The sequence below is a fragment of the Lontra canadensis genome, unplaced genomic scaffold, assembly GCF_010015895.1.
Source record: "Lontra canadensis isolate GAN:19392208 unplaced genomic scaffold, GSC_riverotter_1.0 scaffold92, whole genome shotgun sequence".
Taxonomy (NCBI): Eukaryota; Metazoa; Chordata; class Mammalia; order Carnivora; family Mustelidae; genus Lontra; species Lontra canadensis.
The window spans coordinates 3,936,699-3,957,275 of NW_022631086.1; the positions used below are offsets into that span (position 1 = coordinate 3,936,699).

The 20,577-nt window shown below is 35.5% G+C and overlaps 1 protein-coding gene across 7 annotated transcripts in view; it reads left to right on the top strand.

Annotated features, from left to right (window-relative positions):
* SCAF8 (SR-related CTD associated factor 8) overlaps positions 1–20,577 on the top strand; it is a 220,414-nt gene that overhangs the window by 16,816 nt on the left and 183,021 nt on the right. For all 7 annotated transcript variants that reach the window (XR_004380172.1, XM_032836416.1, XM_032836412.1 and 4 more), the window contains 2 exons: positions 15,015–15,098; positions 19,299–19,343. Coding sequence is in view for 6 of the 7 variants with exons in the window: in XM_032836416.1 (XP_032692307.1) it covers positions 15,015–15,098; positions 19,299–19,343 (129 nt within the window). In the remaining variant the exon portion in view is untranslated. The remainder of the gene's footprint in view (positions 1–15,014; positions 15,099–19,298; positions 19,344–20,577) is intronic.

Genomic DNA, 20,577 nt, shown 5'->3' on the forward strand with positions numbered 1-20,577 from the left:
TGTTCTACTTATTCTCTGATACTTAGTCTTCAGTATTTATTCTTTATCTTTTCAACTATCTCTTCAGGAATGATATGTATTTTTGGGACTCAGTCTTGTAAGTTTTTAGGTACTTTGTGTCCATATGCACATGAAATTATATTGTCGTCACCTGAATCTAACTTGTCTTTCTTCCACAAACTTCTTTTAGACTCTTCTTCCCCCCCCCCCCTCATTTTATATAAAAGGATATTTTAATTCTAGTCCTTAGGGACTATACAGACTACTTAGGATTTAGAAATGAGACTGTGCCAAATAATGGCCAAAGAAGAATCATCCACTCTATGTCTGGTCTTTGGTCTGGTCACCAGAAATATATTGTTATCAGCTATGATTCTTTTTTCTTTTCGCCTCACATTATTTTTTGTTTGTGTATTCACCATAGTCTGCTTTCCCTTCACATAAATCCAGGACCCCTTTTTCACTTACTGATGTGTCACATCTCTGAGGCCTGTTCGGAATACTAATATTCTGTGCTATGTTGTTTTTAAACTGACATCACCCATTTGGTACGTTTTCACTTTCATTCATTGCTGGAGAAAATACTGTGACAGGGTTTTTCCCTTCCACCAGTCTCATGATGGGGGTCCTGACCCCCATCTGAATCACACACGATTCAGAGATCTCTCAACAGCCAAGCTGCTAGATATTTCAGACTCAGTCTTACAAACTGATGGAAACACATGTAATCCAGGTTTTCGAAACATGCCTTCTGTTTGCCTTTTTTTTTTTTTTTTTTAAGATTTTATTTATGTTATTTGACAGACAGAGATCACAAGTAGGCAGAGAGGCAGGCAGAGAGAGAGAGGAGGAAGCGGGCTCTGCTGAGCAGAGAGCCCGATGCGGGGCTCGATCCCAGGACCCTGCAATCATGACCTGAGCCGAAGGCAGAGGCTTTAACCCACTGAGCCACCCAGGCGCCCTCTGTTTGCTTTTTCTGTGGTCTAATCTTTGGTCTTTCTTGGATGCTGTAGCCCAAACCTAGACTTCCTCTTTATATCAACAGTAAAATCATACTCCCAAACACTCAGACTTGAAAACTTGGAATTTTCCTAGGTGCCTCTTTCATTTACATCTTTTCAGTCATGAAATCCAGTGAGGGTTTTTGGTGGTGGTGGTGGTTGTTTTTATGTGTTTCGCATCCTTCCCTTTTCTTTTATTCTCAGTATTAAATAATAAAAATAAAGTATTGAGACTTTAGTCCAGGTCCTCATCACTTCCCTCTTGGTTTGTTATAGTTTCTTTTGACTTGGCTTTTATTTTACTATTCTCTGTTCTCTCAAGTTTATACAGTAGAACTAATCTTTTTTAGATTACTAGTTTTTACTCAGTCTCTTCAACAACTGTTTTACTTGAATCACTTTATACTTTGAAAAACATTTTAGATTATCTTTGTCTTCAACTGCAGATTTCTTAGCTATGAACTTAAACCTTTTAATACAAGACTGTGTTAGAAATAAAGTTATTTGTATTTAGAAGTAAACATAAAAGTGTGCTTGTCGTATATACATTGTGTCTATACAACAGTATGAAATGGGAACATTTACTATATACATGAAACTATGTATTACATATTCTCATCTATGGGTCTTGGTGTGTGTGTGTGTGTGTGTGTGTGTGTGTGTGTGTGTTTGTATGTATTTTTTGGTACTCAGTGATTCCCCAGTAGGAAAGCACAGCATTCTGTTGAGATTCTAATGTATTCCCATTAGGAAATAGACCTCTTCTCCAGTCCTCCTTAAAAATTGCTAGTTTTGTAAAGAGAGATTCATTGATGAGTGTGTTATGAGTGTAAGTAGTGTGGAAGTAGAATCACAGCTGTAACAGGAATGCTCTCTTTTTTTCAGTCAGCCCATTTCACTTCCGTTTTCTTTATTAAACCTTTTCTCTTTTAGCAACTAGATGTACATTTCATTTGTTTGAATGTAGCATTTTTTATTCTGGCACTAAATTATGCCATGCGTTTTTGTTTTCATGAGGCAGAATCGTCAGGTTTGTATGGATCCCCCCAAATTTAAATAGCACGTTAGTATATTATTCCTCTGTTAAATGCAAAGGAGAATATGAGAGAAGAGAAACAAATACACACCTCAAATTAGTGTCTCTGCAGAATTACCTGTAAGACCTTTGGGATCATTAGTGAATTGTCAAAGCTGACAATGGTAAATCTCAGAATGCTAAGAATCTACTGTATTATAATAATGGTATGTCACTACCCTCCCCTTCTACCTCAGTAGATTGTTAAATATCTAGATGAAGTTCTTCAAGATCTTTTTTGTTTGTTTGTTTTCTGAAGGGCTTAATACTGTGCATATCTACTGTAGGTAGTCAGTGAATGTTGGTTTGATTAGATTTAAATGATTGTTTAACTGTGACCTATTAATTGGTTGAATTTGGCTACTTTATCAAAATTTGAATCAGCATTTATTTGAATACGTAATATGTGCAAGGAACTGTTTTGGGCATTGTGGAGGATATGAATAAAAGGATACTAATACTGGTACTTATTTACTGAGGGTTCACAGTATGTGAGGACAGTGTTTTCCAAAGTGGGTGGATGGATGGCGTAATGGATAGCTAGGTAGGTAGGTAGGTCGAGAAATAGCACAGAAAACAAATTATGACATAATTTTACCTTGTGGTAAGACTGCTATGAAGTTGCAAGAGGATGTACGTGTACATCAGTAGGGGCAGGATGTGATTTCAGATGTGAAAGTTCATTCCCTTTTCCCATTTTTCTGATTGCAACTGGGAAAAAATCTTGAGTTTTATACCACTAATTCTTTTATATTTCTAGATATTCACTAATTGTCTTTAAAAAAAAATGAACAAAGCAAAGATTGCCCTTTAGACTCAGCCTTTGAGTGCTCGCTTCGGCAGCACATATACTAAAATTAGACTCAGCCTTTGACAAGAATTATCCAGGGAAATTTTAATCATGTTTTATTTTCCTTATAATTAATTTTAGTATTATCTTCTACTTAAGACTGTGGGCTACAGCAGTGTCTCAGAAAAACTTTACAACCCACAATAAGAAATATAATTTTTGTGGATGCCTGGGTGGGTCAGTTGGTCAACTGTCTACCTTCAGCTTGGGTCATGATCCCAGGGTCTTGGAATCAAGTCCCATATTGGACTCCTTGCCCAGTGGGGAGCCTGCTCTTCCTGCTGCTCTGCCTGCTGCTCTGCCTGCTCTGCCTGCCCTTCCCTCTGCTTGTGCTCTCCCACTCTCTCTGACAAATAAAATCTTAAAAAAGTCCTTTTTAAAAAAAAATATGATTTGTGTCATGATCTAGTAGTTACCTATGTAAATATAACAGGAACAAAAGCTTCACTCAAGATTAGTCAGTATATGCTTCATTATTTCCTTTTTCTATTTTAATTGGACTAGGATTACCTTGAAAAAGTTTTCAGTTGATTAATTAGATTATGGTTTGAAAAAAATTGCATGAAATAGAGAAATGGATAGAACTTTTTTTAATTGTAAGAAAGTTATCTATGCCTAATTACTTTAAGTTGTTACAGCAGATGTTTTTCTGAACATTTTTCTTGGTCTTATCTTTGCATTTAATTCTTATATTTATATACTGTATTGTAAATATTTTATATTTGTCACATAGCATATTAGAGATTTCCATAGTTCTACATTAGTAATGTATGTATCAGATTAAGTTTTTTTCTCTTAGTGTACCTTACTAATAAATCTCTCTTCTTGGACTTTTTTTTAACTGTTGCATGAAATGTTGTAAAAATTCCATGATTATGGCCTTTTGCTTCTTAAAGTATATAAAGGTCACTCATAATAATTTTATAGCTCTTGTATTGAGTACCATACTACCTTTTCCTTCCAGATACTGTATTTTCCAGTTCTAAAATTTCTGATAGTTTTTTTTTTTGTAGTTTTCCTTTCTCTGATGAAAACTTCTGTTTTTTGCATTTATTACAAGAATTTGTTCCTTTACCTTATTGAGGATCATTTTGATTTCTTTAGAAGTTTGTGATAATTCCAACATCAGCATCATCTTGGGGTTGGCATCTGTTGATTCTCCTTTTACTTGAGCAGTGTGGGCACATCTTCCTGGTTTGGGAGGGAGTGTGTGTGTGTGCACGTGTGTGTGTGTGTGTGTGTGTGTGTGTGTGTTTTGGTATATCAAGTAAGTTTGGCTTGTATACTGGAAGTTTTCAGTATTGAAGGGTTTCATTAAAATCTTATTAAGAATATTGATTTATTTAGCAGACATTCATCTTGGTTGGGTTCGGGATGCAAGTTCTGTCTTGCCTTTTTGTGTTGGTTCCAATGGCAGTTCACTTTTACAAACATTTGTTTTGCTGTTTTATATGTGCCCAGCACATGTGCCAATCAGAAACTAGTGGTTTACATAAATTTTAGTTCTCAAAGCCTCTTTGCTGGATTTCTTTGGGTCTGTTTCACATGGGCGCAATTCCAGAATGAGCCCAAGACTTAAGTTAGTTCTTACACAGAATCAGGAGATCCTCTCTCAGCTCTCTGTGGGATTCCCATACTTTTTCTAGATCCCATGGCATCCTTTTCTCTCTTCTTCTGGCCAAAAAGTCAGGTTTCTCTCCATTTTTAACCTTTAGAGTTGAAGTGGGGAAAAAATGGGGAATCCTCACCATACTTTTTGGATAGCAGGGGCCTCTTTTCCTTCTTCCTCTGTCTGGAAATTGCTGTTCTTTGGGGCTTTGTAGGTGCTGGCAGTGGTTGCCCTCCAACCTTAAGCAGGGCGTGGGAGAATTGGGAGAGGAGGAAGAAAAGGCGATTCTTCCTGGTGCCCACCACAGTAGCGTGGAAGAGTCCTTTTACTTAGTCTTCTGGCTAGACAAAAGGGGTTTCCTCTGGTGTTTTTGCTTCTAGCACTGGCTGCAGAGTTTGATTCTGCATTCTCTGAAATCAAAACCTATCATAGAAGAGCACAAAACACTATGAAATTTACCTCGGTACCTGCACACAGTCTCCCCCCACCCCCCCATCACTGGTTACTATTCTACTTGTTTCCCGTTGGCTTCTGTTTTTCTTTTCACAGTCTGCAGCTTTTTTTGTAGTCTGGTGCTTTTAGTTGTAATCAGTGTGGGGAGAGAGGCTGTAGTTGGCTTACTCCATCTTGGCTCACGGTAACTCCTGTATACTGTTTTAAGAGTACTTTTTTATCCACTTTATTCCAAGAATTTGGAAGGGATACATAAATTTTTTGTATTGAATTAAAAACCATGTAAATAAGTTTTTGTACCCTAAATTTAATTCTTGAGGGAGAGCTGATGGTAGTTTTTCTTTGTTACTAACAGTTTTAAACAGTTTCTTTTGTTGCTAACAGTAAGTTAGATTCTAAAGTAAATGGGTTCCTTTTTATAAGTTTAATCAAAACTGCAATATTAACCTTAGACACCTGTCATGGTTGAGAAATAGAATGTTTTGCTTAGTAATATAAAAGACTATTTATGTGAAAATACTTTAGCCCATAGGAGCGAATAGTAAAAAAAAGCATGTAAATATTTATATATATATATATTTTTTTTTAAAGATTTTATTTATTTATTTGACAGACAGAGATCACAAGTAGACAGGCAGGCAGAGAGAGAGAGGGAAGCAGGCTCCCTGATGAGCAGAGAGCCCGATGCGGGACTCGATCCCGGGACCCTGAGATCATGACCTGAGCTGAAGGCAGCGGCTTAACCCACTGAGCCACCCAGGCACCCTAAATATTTATATTTGTCATAACAATTTTGTTAGCACTTTTATATATCAAATTCTGGCTTTCTTTTGTTTCCTTTTAAACTAGAGGATCTACCCCATCCCACCTGACCCACCAAAAGTTAAGTGTATAGGTTTGATCTTACTAGACAGATGATTATTACTTCAGATTTATAATTAAGAAAAAGGGCATCATTTTTCCTGGTAATGTCTTACACTTTTTTTTTTTTTTTAAAGATTTTCTTTATTTATTTGAGAGAGAGAGCACGCACAATTGGGGTAGGGGAAGAGGGAGAAGCAGACTCCTCGTTGAGCAGGAAGCCCAAAGTGGGGCTGGATCCCAGGACCCTGAGATCATGACCTGAGCTGAAGGCAAACACTTTACTGACTAAGCCACCCAGGTGTCCAACTTTTTTTTAAAAGGGTTTGGGATTTGAGATCCTGAGAAAGATGCCAGTTTTGCATAACCTTCACCAAATAATATATACTTTCATTATACTTAACTATACTCTCCAAACTGTTTATTAGAATATTCCCTATCTGCAAAAGCACACTCAGTTCCATGAAGGCAGAGTTGTCTGCCTCTTCTATTAGATCCATGGTGCCTGGCACTAATGAATATATTTGGAATGAGTGATGAATTGTTAGATTATAAATAATTTACATTTTATGTCATCTTTGTGCTTTTTTGGGTGCTTTTTTAATGTTTTCCAATTTTTCTGTACTAAAATATAACACAGGAAAAGTTTTTAAGGGTATTTTAAAAAAGGAAACAACTTAATTTTGCTCACTGATTTTTAGATGTTACAGCATTTCAGATTTTATGTGCTTTAGTGTTCCCAGTTACATATGGTTTATTTCAAAGATGCATTTGAAACTTTGTTTTGAAGTTGTTGTTGTTGTTGTTGTTTTTTAAAGATTTTATTTATTCGACAGAGATCACAAGTAGGCAGAGAGGCAGGCAGAGAGAGAGAGGAGGAAGCAGGCTCCCCACCAAGGAGAGAGCCCGATGCGGGGCTCGATCCCAGGACCCTGGGATCATGACTTGAGCCGAAGGCAGAGGCTTTAACCCTCTGAGCCACCCAGGCGCCCCTGTTTTGAAGTCTTTATACTCTCACATTATTTAGTGTAAAATCAGGAGCTGTGCCTTCTTTAAAAGTGTGATCTGGGAGTCCTGGCAGAATATCTGTAACATATCTTTTTGGCTTTTGCTCTTTAAAAAATTCCGTGTGTTCGAGAATATTGCTACTTCAGTAGAAGTAACCCACACTCATGTATTAATTCAAACATTGTTTAACAAAGAAATTTACTTTAATATAAAGTCACTATTGGTCACATTATTCTTTTAGAACATGCTTTTTCTTAATGTTGCTTTTAGTGTTGAATCTGCTATATTAACTCTGTTACTGTTCTCTGGTCACATTCTGTCAAGTGTATCTGATTTTATGTTACAGTATTTAATACTGTGTATTGTATCCCAACCCAAAAATAATAGGAAAGGTCTTGCTATACAGAAAAGGAGAACTTGTATATTAGAGAGTGACAAATTTCAGATATAGGGAATACTTAGGTTTTGAGTTGTTGAAGTAAAATTTGTAATAAAATATATTGGTTTTCGGGAATTAGAGTTGGAGAATAATCTCTTTAAAATGACTATCAGTGAAACAATTATCTTATTTACTTTTTATTCCTATATGCAAAATACTGAATTTCTTTTTTTTAACTTACTTAGGAAAAATAGATATTTAGAAAAATTTTAATTTTGACTTTGAATTATGAAAATACTTTTCAAAAAATATTTGCAAAAATTAAATCTATACAATCATTTACAGCTTTTTCTATTGTATTAGTTTTCTGTTGATTTGCAGCACATTGCCACAAACTTAGCGTATGGTTTAAAGCACCACAGATTTATTTTATAAATTCCATGGGTCACAACCTAAGCACTAGTTGGCTGCCTTTGCAGATGGGCTCACCAGGTGGAAATCAAGGTGTCCGCCATGCTGTGTGCTCTTACTTGAGACGTGGATTTCTCTTCTAAGCTCATTTAGGTTGTTGACTGAATACAGTTCCTTGCTATTATAGGGCTGAAGTCCCTGTTTCCTTTGCTGGCTGTGGTCTGGGGGATGCTCTCAGTTCCTACAGCCACCTTCAGGTCTTAGTAGTCATGGCAGTGAGAGAGAGCTAGTTCTTTGGTGTCTCTTCTGATAAGGACACTAAATCTTGTTGAGTCAGAACTGCATTCTTACAATCTCATTTAACTTTAATTACCTGCATGAAGTCTCTATTTCCAAATATAGTCACATTAGGGATTGGGGATTTAGTGTATGAATTTTGGAAGGAGTTACTGTGGAGGACCATTGTGGCAAGTAGAGCAAGATTGTACTGAAATACAGTTATTGTGTTTTTCAAAGTAACCTACGCATGCAATTTTTTTTAAGTACAAAAGAGATTTTATTGGAAGTTCTTCCTTCTCACATCATGATGGGTCCCCAAAAGAGGAAAATGTTTAAGTTCTTAACACTTCAGTTCTGATGATGATATTAATTTCATATATCTAAGCAGTATTTTTGTAACACTGTTTCTTGAATTGTCTGTTTTAGATATTTATTGACTTTTTGCAAGAATTGATGAGGCATTAGTTCACTTGTGCTGCCCTTGCTATCTTTAATACCTTAATTTTGAGTGGTGGGACTCTGGAATTTAAGATAAGCCAAATTATTTTCCTCTGGCTGTATCTTCTGTGTTTACTGTGGCTTGTGATTTCCTCTTTGTGACATCATTTTCTAATCCTCTTAATCATATTTGGGTTTGTTTTTTTGAAATTTGTGACATCTTGTCTGTCGATTTACTCCCTTCCCTATTCTGCTTACATTTTGAGTTCTTTTTACCTTTTTAAAATTTTATTCCTTTATTCTTCCAGTAGGAGGAAGAGAAGAAAAATCTGTAGTCAGCATGCTATCTTGAATTGAAGGTATCAAGATGGTGTTTGTTCCAGTTACCTTTTTTGATTTCTGATTTTCGAGATTTGAGGGATCCTAACTAGTCCGCTTGTTCATTCCTTCTTCCTTTCTTTTTGATTTTTGATTTTATTTATTATTTATTAGAGCACAAGCAGAGGGAGGAGGAAGAAGGGAGCCCAACATGGGGCTGGATCGCAGGATGCTGAGATTAAAGGCTTAACTGACTGAACCCCCCATGTGTCCCTTAACTAGCACTTTAAAGGCAGTACAGGCCTCTTGTTAGGAAAGATAGATTGGGTTGATAACTATTTTAGTTATCTTAGGTTCATATACTGGGTTATTTCCATTGATCATAGAACCACAAACTTGAAGGCTAACATTAACGTGTAAATGAGCAAGATTTTACCAACATTTGAATGTTCTTTGGGGGAATGTCAGATAATGAGGTTTTCATTGGGCTCTTCCAAGGTAATGATAGAATTCATATAATAACTGTGCTCAAATTGGGAAAGGCATTAACATTTTTGATGGAGAAAGAAATCACAAGTAGGCGGGGAAGCAGGCTCCCTGTTGCTGGGGCTCAATCCAAGGACCCTGGGATCATGACCTGAGCCACCCAGGCGCCCCACATTAACATTTTTGAAGTGAATTTGCTTAAAATAAAAGCATGAAGCACAACATTTTGTTAAGTTTTGGGTAATGAGTCACTGTGTGGAAGAGGGTAGATGAGGGAGGTCATGAATATGTTTATCCAAATGCAAAAAAGAAGTGTACATTTCTAGGCCTGAGAAATACTGCCCAAATTCAAGGTTGACTTGCTTTTGTAAATAAGTTCTGTTGGAACATACCTTGCCCATTCATGTGTGAATTGATCCTTGGTCCTTGACTGCTTTCTTGCTGCAGGGGTAGAGCTAAGTAGTGTGATAGAGACCATGTGGCTTCTAGAGCTTAAAGTACTTAGCTGTCCTGACTGGTCCTTGGCTCAGTCAGTAGCAGAATCTTTATCAAAAATAAGTTTTTTGTTGGAATAGTCTGCAGGAACTAAGATATTTCAGTTTAGATTTTAAAAAGAATCCTCAAACCTTGATTAAAGTCACTAGAAAATGATTCATTAGAAGTTGTTTTCAGATGTCAAAAGAATACATTTGTTGTGGTGCCTGCCAGTTCCTGAGGGGAGTTGAAACATAAAGGAGTTTGACTGAGATCCAGTGCCTTTGGTAAGTCTTGAATAGCCATAGGAAGGGGCAGGTCAAGACTGGGACTTCATTTCAGTCACTGAGGTTTAGAGGGACCTGGAGAGTTTGTATAAATAAAGGGTTGTCAGATGAGATTAGATAACATTAGAACACAGCATTTGAGGGGAAGAAGCTTAGATTTGGGAAGAGGAGTTCAGACCTAGCAGGTTATCAGTAGACCTAGAAAAGTGAAAACTATCTTAAGTGAGGGAATAATTTGATGGAACAAACTGACAGGAATCAGCAGCCATTTAAACTTTCGAAAATGAGGTAGGAGGGAGCCAGGACCAGGAAATAGATTGGTGGGATCAAAACCTATATATGAGGGGTGCCTGGGCGGCTCTGGTAAACACCCGACTCTTGACTTTGGCTCAGGTTGTGATCTCAGGGTCATGGGATCAAGCTCCATGTCTGACTCCCTGCTCAGTGATTCCAAATTTCAGTGGGGAGTCTGCTTCAGATTCTCTCTCCCTTTGCCCCTCCCTGCACATGCCCGCACGCTCTGTCTCTCAAATAAGTAATCTTCGGGGGGAAAAAAAAAAAAGCCTAAACATGAGAAAACTTGGTATTTAGAGAGCCCAAATTTAGAGTGCATGCAGCCCTGATCTTGTGACCCAAGTATAGAGAAGGGAGTCATTAGGGAAATGGAAAAGGAGGTCAAAGGATAAATTTTCATTCTTTTCCAACATTTTCCAGTGTAAAACCAGATCAGATTTTGAGAATACAGGGAGAATTACATTCCCAATTTTTGGTCAGGAGTTGATATATCTAATTAGAATGAGGGTTGGAACAAAACTTGACACTTCCTAATGGCAATGTTGTAGCAGAATTGTTATCAGCTGGGCAAGACAGGTGTATTACTGTGGATCAGACACTCAGTCCTATCCTATAGATCTAAAGATTAAATATTCTCTCTTGATATACGTTAGACTACTTATAGAAGTTTTTAAAAAGCTTTGAATGGTCTGATATTTCAGCACTGTTTTCTTTTTCTAAAATCCTGACTGTTATAGTGATGTTATACCTGTCTCAACAAATGGTCTTTGAGGGAGGTCCTAGAGGACGGTGTTGATGTTGAGGGTTGACAACGGGAATGTATAAGAACACTTAAATTTAGAGATAAAATTGAATGGGAGAAAAAGGGGCACCTAGATTAAGAGTGTGACTCTGATTTTGGCTGGAGTCATGATTTCAGGATTGTGGGGGGCCTGCTTGGGATTCTCCCACTCCCTCACAGCCTGCTCCCTCCCCCGCATAGAAAGAAAAAATAGAAGGTGGATGAAGATAAGCTGTCTCTGCAGTCAGGTGCTGGGTTCACATTAGTTTGTTAAATATATAAATTTATATTCCATCTACTTCAAAGAGAACCTTGTATCAAAATTAGACACTGGTGAAAATATATTTTATATTTGGATACAGTAAAACTAATAGTTAAATATAGCAGAGAAGTAGATGTCAATAGACATTTGAGATTTATGTTCTGACAAGTAAAATAAACTTGAGAAAGCTCACTTAGAAGCCAAGGTACTAGATGGGAGAAACATGTTAAATCATCTTTTCTTGATTAAAAAAGTAAGCACATGGAAACTGGCTGAGTCATTCTCCTGTTCTGCATTCAAGGAGAATATACTTTGGGAATTATTGCATAAGAGTTTTTTTTTGGTTAAAGATAATTATTTCTTTAACAGATGGGTAAAACACAATGTTTCTAGAACAAGTCTTTCATCAGTCTTTGTAAGCTGAGGACTTAGTTAAGGCATTCATTGAAGAGTTAGATGAAATGATCTGTGCCTATTTTCTGAGGATCAGATTTAATAAAGAAATGAGATTTTAGAGAATCTAGAGTAATGGTTAGTTGGAAGCATATAAAGTGAGCCTTGGAAGAGTACTTAACTACTCGGTATTTCTCTGAGTACTACCTTAAATTTCTGCAGTATGTGCATTTTAAAAGGCAGGGTATCTCAGGTAAAAGCTGACTTTTCAGACTGTTGAAAATGTCTAATAAATCTTAATTATATTTCCCCTACCTCATCCCCTACCCCCATTACATACACACATACAACAAACAAAGCTTTGGTCTGCTAGACTATGAACTAATGCTTGATCGAAACTTCAGGGCTTTACTATACAAAATGAAAGTATATGTAGTCAACTGTGGGAAAAAGATGATGTATCTTCATTGCCCTAATAATATAAATTATTATAGAATGGACTTGCAAGTAGCTGAGTGAATAAGTGCTTGATGGATCCTTTAATGTTATTCATTTAAATGGAGAACGCCTACAGAGTAGGATTTTAATTTTAATAATGGTTAACCCCGTTGAGCAACTTTAGTGTGTTCTAAAAGCTTTATTTTTATGTGATGTTTCTGTGAAATGAGTTTCTGTTCTATGAATGAGAAACCTAAGGTTCAGAGGTTTAGCAGCTTGTGATAAGATGATGTAGTTGAACTCATACCCATGTCTTTCTGTGCAGAGCTTGTGCAATGCTTTGTCTTGTATGTGTTCATTTTAACTTATTCTTAACAAATATCTGTTTTCTCCCAGATAATGAAAATATAGTTTGGAGAAAAGGGAAAAAAAATCTAAACAAAAAAGACATGGTGTCTATCCTTAGAGCTTAATCTCTTGTAGGAGAGGGCAGGAGCGGATTTCAGATGGGCAGCAGCCAGGGCCTACTGAGAAATTCTGAGAAATTGACCTTTATTTTATACATACAGCTGTTGTAAGCACTATAGAATGTGTTGATGTTATTTTGTACCTGGTAGTAATTGAAGCCACAAATGTATTAAAATTTCAGGTAGTAATTGAAGCCCCAAGTATTTTAAAATTTCCTGTGACTTTAGCAGACATAGCTTCTTAAATGATCTGATGGGATCTTGACCTAATGGTTGGCAGTATCAACAGGTGGGCACTTCTTTGGGAACTTAGAGGGAAGGACATTTGTACTTCTTCCACAAATGATTTCAGCTTGAACAGCTCTTGTAGCATTAACATCTTAACTGTATTAACGGAACTTACATCCTTTGACCTTTGATGATACTGTCACTCTCTGTGACAGTCCATTTAAAAATCAAGTATTAGTTAAATGATCAGACAAGTAAATGTCAAAGTACTATGATGAGTGCTTCAGAGGTGAATGACAGTACAGTGAGAGTAAGAAAGAGTAGGTACCGATCTGGCTGGGAGGGTGGGGAAGGTTTCCTCATTAAGTGTTGCTCCAACCGAGATGAATGAGTACACATTAACTAGTGAGGAGACCCTGGTGAAGAGTGTTCCAAGTAGAGGGAACAAGCCCATTTTCAATGCTCTGTGGCAGGAAGCTGAAAAAAGATCATTGTTCCTGGAGCAAAGGGCTCAGCGGGGAAGTGTAGAGTCCGATGAGACTGGAAAGGTGGAGAGGAGTTCCCATATGTGTTTATCCGAAGCATGGGAAGTGAATTGACCTTTTTAAGGGGATATTAGTCACCTGATTAGATTAGTTTTTGAAAAGATAGACATGCACATCCATTTGGATTGTCCTCTGGGTGAGAGATGAAAGTGTTTGGGGCTATGGTTGTGGTTGTGGTTAAAGGAGAAAGAGTTGAAAATATGGGGAAAACTGGATAGAATCCGTAGAATTCATCGATAGGTTATAAGGGGTGCCAGAGCAATAGCTGTAGAGGACTCCCTAAGTTGCTTGTTGACTAACCCAACACATTCTGTTTTAGTTACTTTTAAGTCTGTTCAGGTGTTTTGCAATGTTGAAATGGCCAAAGCTTCATTTCCAGACTTGAAGTTAATATCTTACAGCATTATAGTTAAAATCTTGTCATCTCTCAGTACAGTGCATGTTTTAATCAGTATTCATTTAAGCTTCATTTGTTCATTGCCTGATTCTCCCCCCCCTTTAACTGTTTTCTCTTTAAGCAGTTTTATTATCCTTTACTTATATGAGAAATTTCAAAACAAAATTATTTTTTGGTGGAGATTACTGTTAAACCTGAATCCTTTGATTTCTAAAAAGTTTTGAGATATAATTCATATACCATACAATTAGCCAATTTGAAGTGTATAATTCAGTGGCATTTAGTGTGGTTCTTTAACCTTACCACAATCAATTTTAGAATATTTTATCACCCCTCAAAAGAAATGTACTCATTAGTAGTTATTCATCATTTCTTCCCAATTCCCCCAGTTGTAGGCAGTCCCGAATAGATTTGCCTTTTCTGAACATATTATATAAATGGAATCTTAAAATATCTAGTCCTTTTTAATATGGCTTTTTAAAATCAGCATAATGTTTTCAAGGTTCATCTGTTTTGTAGCATGTATCAGTACTTCATTCCTTTTTTATGGCTAATATTTTGAATGATTATAACACATTTTGTTTATCCATTCATTTTTTTTTAAGATGTTATTTATTTATTTGACAGAGATCACAAGTAGGCAGAGAGAGAGAGAGGAGGAAGCAGGCTCCCCGCCGAGCAGAGAGCCCCGATGTAGGGCTCGATCCCAGGACCCTGAGATCGTGACCTTAACGGAAGGCAGAGGCTTTAACCCACTGAGCCACCCAGGCGCCCCTTATCCATTCATTTGATGGATATTTGGGGTGGTTTCCACTTTCTAAAGGACTTTTATAAATAATGTTGCAGTGACCATTTGTGTATAGGTTTTAATGTGAATATGTATTTTCAATTCATCCAAGTATATACCTGGGAGTGGAATTGCTGGGTCATATTACATATTATTGTGTTTCACTTTTTGATGAATTGCCAAGCCATTTTCCTAAGCTGCTGTACCATTTTATATTCCCACTAGCAATATATAAGGGTTCCAGTTTCTCCACATCCTTGTTCACACTTGTTATCTGTCTTCTTGATTATAAATAACTAAGTGTGAAATTGTAACTCATTGTGGTTTTGATTTGCATTTCCCTGAGGGCCAATGATGTTGAACTTGATTTTTAAAAGAAAGCAGCACTTTGATTTTATTGAGAATATAAAAATGGAAATGTTTGATAATTTCATGCACTTGCTTAGAGATCATTAGTTTTGCTGTATTTAAAATTTGTTCTTCTTTTTATCAGTTGTATTCCCTGAACGACTACAAACCACCCATTTCTAAAGCGAAAATGACCCAAATTACTAAGGCAGCCATCAAAGCTATTAAGGTGAGTAATAAATTTTATACTTCTGTTTTCAGAAGAAAATACTATACTAATATTTTAGAAGAAGGATGATTATTACAGGCTATACAGTTAACCATTGAACATTACAGATTTGGTCTGCATGGGTCTACTTACACATGAATTTTTTTGGATAAATTCAGTGCATTACCGTGAATATATTTTTTCTTCCTTATGATTTTCTTAACGTATTATCTCCAGCTTGCTTTGTTGTAAGAATGCAGTATTTAATACATATAACATAGAAAATATGTGTTAATTAACTTATCAGTATGGCTTCCAGTCAATAGTGGCTGATTTTGTGGATTGTCAGAAGTTACATGTGGATTTTCAACTGTGCAGGGAATTGGTTAAGGGTAAACTGTGTATTCTCTTCCTCTTTGCAGAGTTAATACATATTCATGGGGAAAAACAAAAATAAAAATTAATGATCACCTATGAACTCTCCCATCTAGAGATAAACATTTAACACTTTTGGTAAATATTCTTCCATAAGCTTTGAAGCTATCATTTTTCTTTACTTAGGCAAGATTTTAGATAGAGCCACGTTTTGGAGACTATGTTTGTTATTTGTCACACTGACTTTACAGAATCTTGGTAAAGGTTCCTAAATAAAAATTAATATTTTTTTCCTTACTGATTCTATTGTAGATTTGAAAATGAGCCATTATGAAAAACAATTGAACCTCATTGTATATAGGACATTTAAGCTGTGGGAAGAGGCTATAGGTCTTTAGCCATTGCTTTGATACAGAGGTTTTGAACTAATCTATGTTGACTCACTGATCCTTCTGAAAATCTCAGAGAAGGCTTGAACTTTTCTGTAGAGAAATACACATGCACAGTTTTGCCTAAAATTTCTTGACTTTAAGGATCTTTTTTGAAGTTCAACCGTAAATACCTCTTTCTAAGTGGTCCTTGTCTGCAAAGCTAAGGCTCCCTGCTTTAGTAGGGCTGTTAGAATCAAGAATGAATGAGTGCTTATATTTAATTAAACAGGTTTTAACCTGTGGATATTTGGTAATATGTTTCCCTACTGTAAATAAGAGCATCAGCCATAAACAGAAGCAGCAATTATTTAAATAAATAATCCTTAAATAATAACATTATCTATTAGATTTAACAAATTCTTATTTATGGAAAGAATTGTCACTAGGAGAAAATTCCGATAGTTGATTTTTCAGTGTTCTGGTGGCCAAAGCTTATTTGTCAGACATGTAGTTAATTTCTTACAGCATTATAGTTAAAATTCCTGTATTTATATGCAGAAAATCAAAGAGGTGATAAGTGAAAAGTACAGTGACCAGTAAGCATTCAAGCGAGAGAATTCTTTAAAAAAGTGAATTTTCGGGTGTCTGATAGGCTTAGTATAGAATGTTTATTTAGTCTTTTGTGCTTTCTTTATCCTATTTTACATTGTGATCTGATTTTTATGATCGTGATTCTGAGAGTGTGCAAACATGTATTACCATTTTTAGTCTGTGAAAATAATTGATGCATTTTATATAACTTGAGAATACTTCTAAAAAAATTTTTTTCATTATAGTTGATACTTGGTGTTCTAGATTTAAGTGTACAGTATTAGTGATTCAACCTCTCTATTCGTTATGCTATGCTCACAAGGGTAGCTGTCATCTGTCACCATACATTGCTATTACAGTATCATTGATTATATTCCCAGTGCTATACCTTTTGTTCCCATGACTATTCATTTCATAACTGGAAGCCTGTATCTCCTCCCCTTAACCTATTTTCCCCATCTTTCCACTGCCCCCTTTCCCTCTGAGCAGAATATTTTCTAATTAAAATGCTCTATTAACAGCATTAACAGCATTAACAGCATTAACAGTATTAACAGCAACATTACTCCTATTTTTCAGATGTGGGAAGGGTCTAAGAGAAAATAAGTAATTTGCAATAGTCAGAATAAATACAGCTAAATTTGAATCCAAGTTTCAATCTGAACATTATGATATAGTGTACTATTTTGATTTATTGTTAACTGCTTTATATTTTTTAATTTTGAAAATTTAGACATGTTGCAAAATAATTATAATGACCAACATATAGTCTTCCCTCAGATTTGCCAGTTAATATTTTGCTACAGTTTGGTTTATTTCTACATACACACACACACACACACACACACACACACACACACAAACATTTTTTGGCTGAATCATTTGATAGTTTCAGATTTCATTCATAATAGCTCTTAATCCCTAGATACTTGAATTTGAATCTCTTAAGAACAAAGACATTTCCTAAGTAACTCTATTGTACACTGACCACATGTAAGAAATTTCAGGATCCAGTAAGATCAAAGATTATATTTATTTGTCTTGTCACACAGCCATAATCAGCCTTTGTTTTCCATACCATTGATATTTTTGAAGAGTTCGTACCAATTGTTTCGCAGTATTGTATTATTTTAAACTGCATTTAGCACATGTGTAAATTGAGATTTGAGCTGCTTTTTTAAATCAGTTTTAAGTGATACTGTTTTATATTGAGGAAAGTCACTAATTTTTTTTTATCAGTGATTAGAGACATGATTATTTTAATGGGTGCTTGTTAAAACTGCACACTGTCAACAAAATCTCACAAAATAGCTGTTGGGGAAGAAGGCTTATGTGAATTGGTAAACTTTGAATTAAAGTTTAGTAAGCAGTTTTACTCAGAATTACATGTAGTAAAGTAGCTAGAAGCAAAGAGCACTGTCAAGATGTTTTCCAGAAGGATTTATTATTTAGTACAAATCACTCAGTGTGTAATTAATATTTTGTATGTTGCTTTTAAATGTTTAAGGTAATGCTTTTAAGTAGTTGTTTTGGCTTTTTTATTTAAGTGACTTACACTGTTGAGTAAACTGTTTTTATAGTATGAAAATTATACCCAAGCTTGAACTTGTACATTTTGACTTGATGACTATGAGTAAGAGGTTTTCCTTTCTTTTTGATTTTTGGATTTCTTGATGCAGTTCAAAGGAATGTTCATGTGTCTCTTCAGTCTAAGGGGAGATCCCTTAAAAGTATAATTCCTGGGATCAAAAGTATAAGTAGAAGCACAATTTAAGTTCTTTAAACACATATGCTAATTATGCAGTTGCCATTAAGATATTAAAATTTATTAAGCACAAATTTATAAATTTCAATTTATAATTTTTTTAATCTGTAATTTCTAATTTGTTCCTTTTTAGGTTTATTCATAGTGTTGTTTCTAAAACTTAGACCTGTTTTCTTATAATTGATAGCAGCCTATTACTCATTTTTAATCTGTATATTCACTTCACTTCTGTTGATTTGTTTTAGCTAATCCATGAGAACTTTATACATCTCTGTATCTTATTATATATACTTGTTCCACTTTCCAGCAGAAACGAGATAATGAAGTTCAAAACAACTCCCTTGCATATGTTTATTAATGCTATTTTTTGAGTTATTTGATATTTCTAGTATTACCCTAATTTAATGATACCCTTGGAAATCTTTTCCTTCCATGAAAGGAAGAATATACATCTGCCAGTGTGCTTATTACAGGTACTTTGCTGTCAACCTAACAGTATGCAAAAGTATGGTTTTATAAGGACTGTGATAAAATTCTTTTGTATTTCATAACACACTTTGGATATACAGTTTGCCCTTCCTTGAACATCGTGTTGTTTGGGGTGCTGATCTCTGTGCATTCAAGAATCTATGTACAACTTTGGACTCCCCTAAAACTTAATTACTGATAGCCTACTGTTGTCCAGTAACCTTACCTATAACATAAACAGTCGATTAACATCTAGTTTGTATGTTATATGTAATATATACAGCGTTTTTATAATCAAGTGAGTCAGAGAAAATAATGTTATTAAGAATATCATAAGGAAGAGAAAATACATTTACAGTATTGTACTGTGTTTATTGAAAAAAAAATCAGCATGTAAGTGGACCCACACAGTTCAAACCTATGTTCAGTACTCAGTTGTACTGACCATGTATGCACGTCAAGAAACCTTTACTAATAAGGTATCATAGTTAATTGCTTATGAAGGTGAGTGACCTATTGGTCTCAAAATTCATGATTAAAATTCATTGTTTTGATAGACCTTTGAAACAATGTTAAACCTATGCTTAACGGAAAAACTCAGACCTAATTGAACAGATTTTAAAACTACACTTCATGTTTGTTTTTTTTTAGTTTTATAAACATGTGGTACAGAGCGTTGAGAAATTCATTCAGAAAGTAAGTATAATTTTCAATATGTACACTAAATGTGCTATAATTATAGATAAATGCCTTGTGCTCTGTTCTTTTAAATCAACTACTCAGGTTTTGTTTTTGAGGGACTGTTCAAAAGTGATTCCATATATTTTATTTTCTAATTAAGAAATAAGGGTGCCTGGGTCGCTCAGTCGGTTAAGGGTCTAACTCTTGATCTTAGCTCAGGTCTTGATGTCAGGGTTTAATTGCCCCATGCTAGGCTCCACCAGTGTGGAGCCTACTTAAGTAAGTAAGTAAGTAAATAAATAAATAAATAAATGAAATGATAGTGCTTTTTGGATAATTCTGAAAATAATAACTTTCATTCAGGTAGATGTTCTTGATTTTTGGATTTCAAGTGCCATAGTGAGCATCTGTCCCCTGAAAAAAATGGTGTACATATGATTTTTAAAGTATGTTAATTCTCACTTGTCATTTCAAGCAGAATGCCTAGAGAGCAGCTCTTCTTTTAGATAAAGCATGGATAAGACATTGCCTACCCGCTACTTCTCTTCTGCTGATTCATTTTGTCTCATCCATTAAGACATTATACATCTCAGCATCTTGTTTTATAGACCTGAAGTTCCATTGTCTAGGATAAGCGAGAGTAATGAAGTTGAAAACAGCTAGCTGTCTTATACACATTTGATAATACTTTTTGTAAGCATCGTCCAAGGTGACTAGATTATAGTGTTTTGCTCTCCTGGTGATCAGTGCCCTATTCATGCCACATTTTTTGGCAGGAGTGCACACAGCTTAAAACTTACAAAATGATACTGTATTTGTACTTTACTGTAACTGAATTTAGGTTTTGTACTCTGACTATGTTCATGTTTCTGGATGTAACCAGTACCAGTTTGAGAATCAGTGGTATGTGGCATTTAAGGATTCAGGAAGATTGCAGTGTTTTTTAAAAATAGTTGACAAGAAGGAAGGGTATGTGAATCAGTCAGTTGACTGTGTCATGTCAGTAAACTTGAGTAAATCAATTTCGTTAATCTTTCTGTGATTCAGCTTTTTTCTGAAGTCTTGGTTTCTCAGTACTTAGATTATTAGTAAAACAACTAGTGAGTTTTGAGTTTTTGAGTTGAACAACTAGTGAATTGAGGCTGAGATGCAAAGTAAAATAATAAGTATGCTGTTTTAGGTAAATCACAGTATAACAGAAATGTTGGTGATTGGAAAATTTCATTGTTCTAAAACCTTTAAAAGTTAT